At 54.4% G+C, this 1,777-nt stretch overlaps 1 protein-coding gene across 1 annotated transcript in view; it reads left to right on the top strand.

Moving 5' to 3' along the window:
- The window catches only part of hirip3 (HIRA interacting protein 3), a 64,685-nt gene extending 63,277 nt beyond the window's left edge, over positions 1 to 1,408 (top strand). The window contains exon 9 of the mRNA XM_041180016.1: positions 1,106 to 1,408. Within this exon, the coding sequence (XP_041035950.1) occupies positions 1,106 to 1,269 (164 nt within the window). The 3' untranslated portion in view covers positions 1,270 to 1,408. The remainder of the gene's footprint in view (positions 1 to 1,105) is intronic.
- Positions 1,409 to 1,777: the final 369 nt, after the last annotated feature.

Genomic DNA, 1,777 nt, shown 5'->3' with positions numbered 1-1,777 from the left:
TGTGTGTGTATAGACAGTCTGCGTGTTTGTGTGTGGACAGTCTACGTGTGTGTGTGTGTGTGTGTGTGTGTGTGTGTGTGTGTGTGGACAGTCTGCGTGTGTGTGTGTGTGTGTGGACAGTCTGCGTGTGTGTGTGTGTGTGTGTGTGGACAGTCTGCGTGTGTGTGTGGACAGTCGTGTGTGTGTGTGTGTGTAGACAGTCTGCGTGTGTGTGTGTGTAGACAGTCTGCGTGTGTGTGTGTGTAGACAGTCTGCGTGTGTGTGTGTAGACAGTCTGCGTGTGTGTGTGTAGACAGTCTGCGTGTGTGTGTGTAGACAGTCTGCGTGTGTGTGTGTAGACAGTCTGCGTGTGTGTGTGTAGACAGTCTGCGTGTGTGTGTGTAGACAGTCTGCGTGTGTGTGTGTGTAGACAGTCTGCGTGTGTGTGTGTGTAGACAGTCTGCGTGTGTGTGTGTGTGTAGACAGTCTGCGTGTGTGTGTGTGTGTGTAGACAGTCTGCGTGTGTGTGTGTAGACAGTCTGCGTGTGTGTGTGTGTAGACAGTCTGCGTGTGTGTGTGTAGACAGTCTGCGTGTGTGTGTGTGTAGACAGTCTGCGTGTGTGTGTGTGTGTAGACAGTCTGCGTGTGTGTGTGTGTAGACAGTCTGCGTGTGTGTGTGTGTAGACAGTCTGCGTGTGTGTGTGTGTGTAGACAGTCTGTGTGTGTGTGTGTGTAGACAGTCTGCGTGTGTGTGTGTGTAGACAGTCTGCGTGTGTGTGTGTGTAGACAGTCTGCGTGTGTGTGTGTGTAGACAGTCTGCGTGTGTGTGTGTGTAGACAGTCTGCGTGTGTGTGTGTAGACAGTCTGCGTGTGTGTGTGTGTGTAGACAGTCTGCGTGTGTGTGTGTGTAGACAGTCTGCGTGTGTGTAGACAGTCTGCGTGTGTGTAGACAGTCTGCGTGTGTGTGGACAGTCTGCGTGTGTGTGTGGACAGTCTGCGTGTGTGTGTGGACAGTCTGCGTGTGTGTGAATGCATGTGGGGACAATCGTTGGGTGGGATGTGTGGGTGGGACAGTCTGGGGTGCCTGTGTGTCAGTCTATTCACTAATTGCGGTGCTGTTCCTCAGGTCGCCCTCGCCGTCACAGGGGTTCAGCCTGGGATGTGGACCCCGCAGCCAGAGGCAGCTACAAGCGAACCCTTGGATCTGATTCGGAGGACGAGCCCCCCAAGAAACTGACGGCTTGGTCCAACCTCAAGGGGCTGATCAGTGACGATGCCGACAGTGACTGATACAACCCAACAGACATCTCTCTCTCTCCTCCACCTGTCTCCTTCCCCCTCTCTCTGTCCATCTCTCTCTCCTCCACCAGTCTCCTTCCCCCTCTCTCTGTCCATCTCTCTCTCCTCCACCTGTCTCCTTCCCCCTCTCTCTGTCCATCTCTCTCTCCTCTCTCTGTCTCCTTCCCCCTCTCTCTGTCCATCTCTCTCTCCTCTCTCTGTCTCCTTCCCCCTCTCTCTGTTAATCTCTCTCTCCTCTCTCTGTCTCCTTCCCCCTCTCTCTGTCCATCTCTCTCTCCTCTCTCTGTCTCCTTCCCCCTCTCTCTGTCCATCTCTCTCTCCTCTCTCTGTCTCCTTCCCCCTCTCTCTGTCCATCTCTCTCTCCTCCACCTGTCTCCTTCCCCCTCTCTCTGTCCATCTCGCTCTCCTCCACCTGTCTCCTTCCCCCTCTCTCTGTCCATCTCTCTCTCCTCTCTCTGTCTCCTTCCCCCTCTCTCTGTCCATCTCTCTCTCCTCTCTC

Source organism: Carcharodon carcharias, chromosome 38 (genome assembly GCF_017639515.1).
Source record: "Carcharodon carcharias isolate sCarCar2 chromosome 38, sCarCar2.pri, whole genome shotgun sequence".
NCBI lineage: Eukaryota > Metazoa > Chordata > Chondrichthyes > Lamniformes > Lamnidae > Carcharodon > Carcharodon carcharias.
Note: the sequence above shows the minus strand (reverse complement) of the source record. Positions and strands in the feature narration are given on the sequence as shown.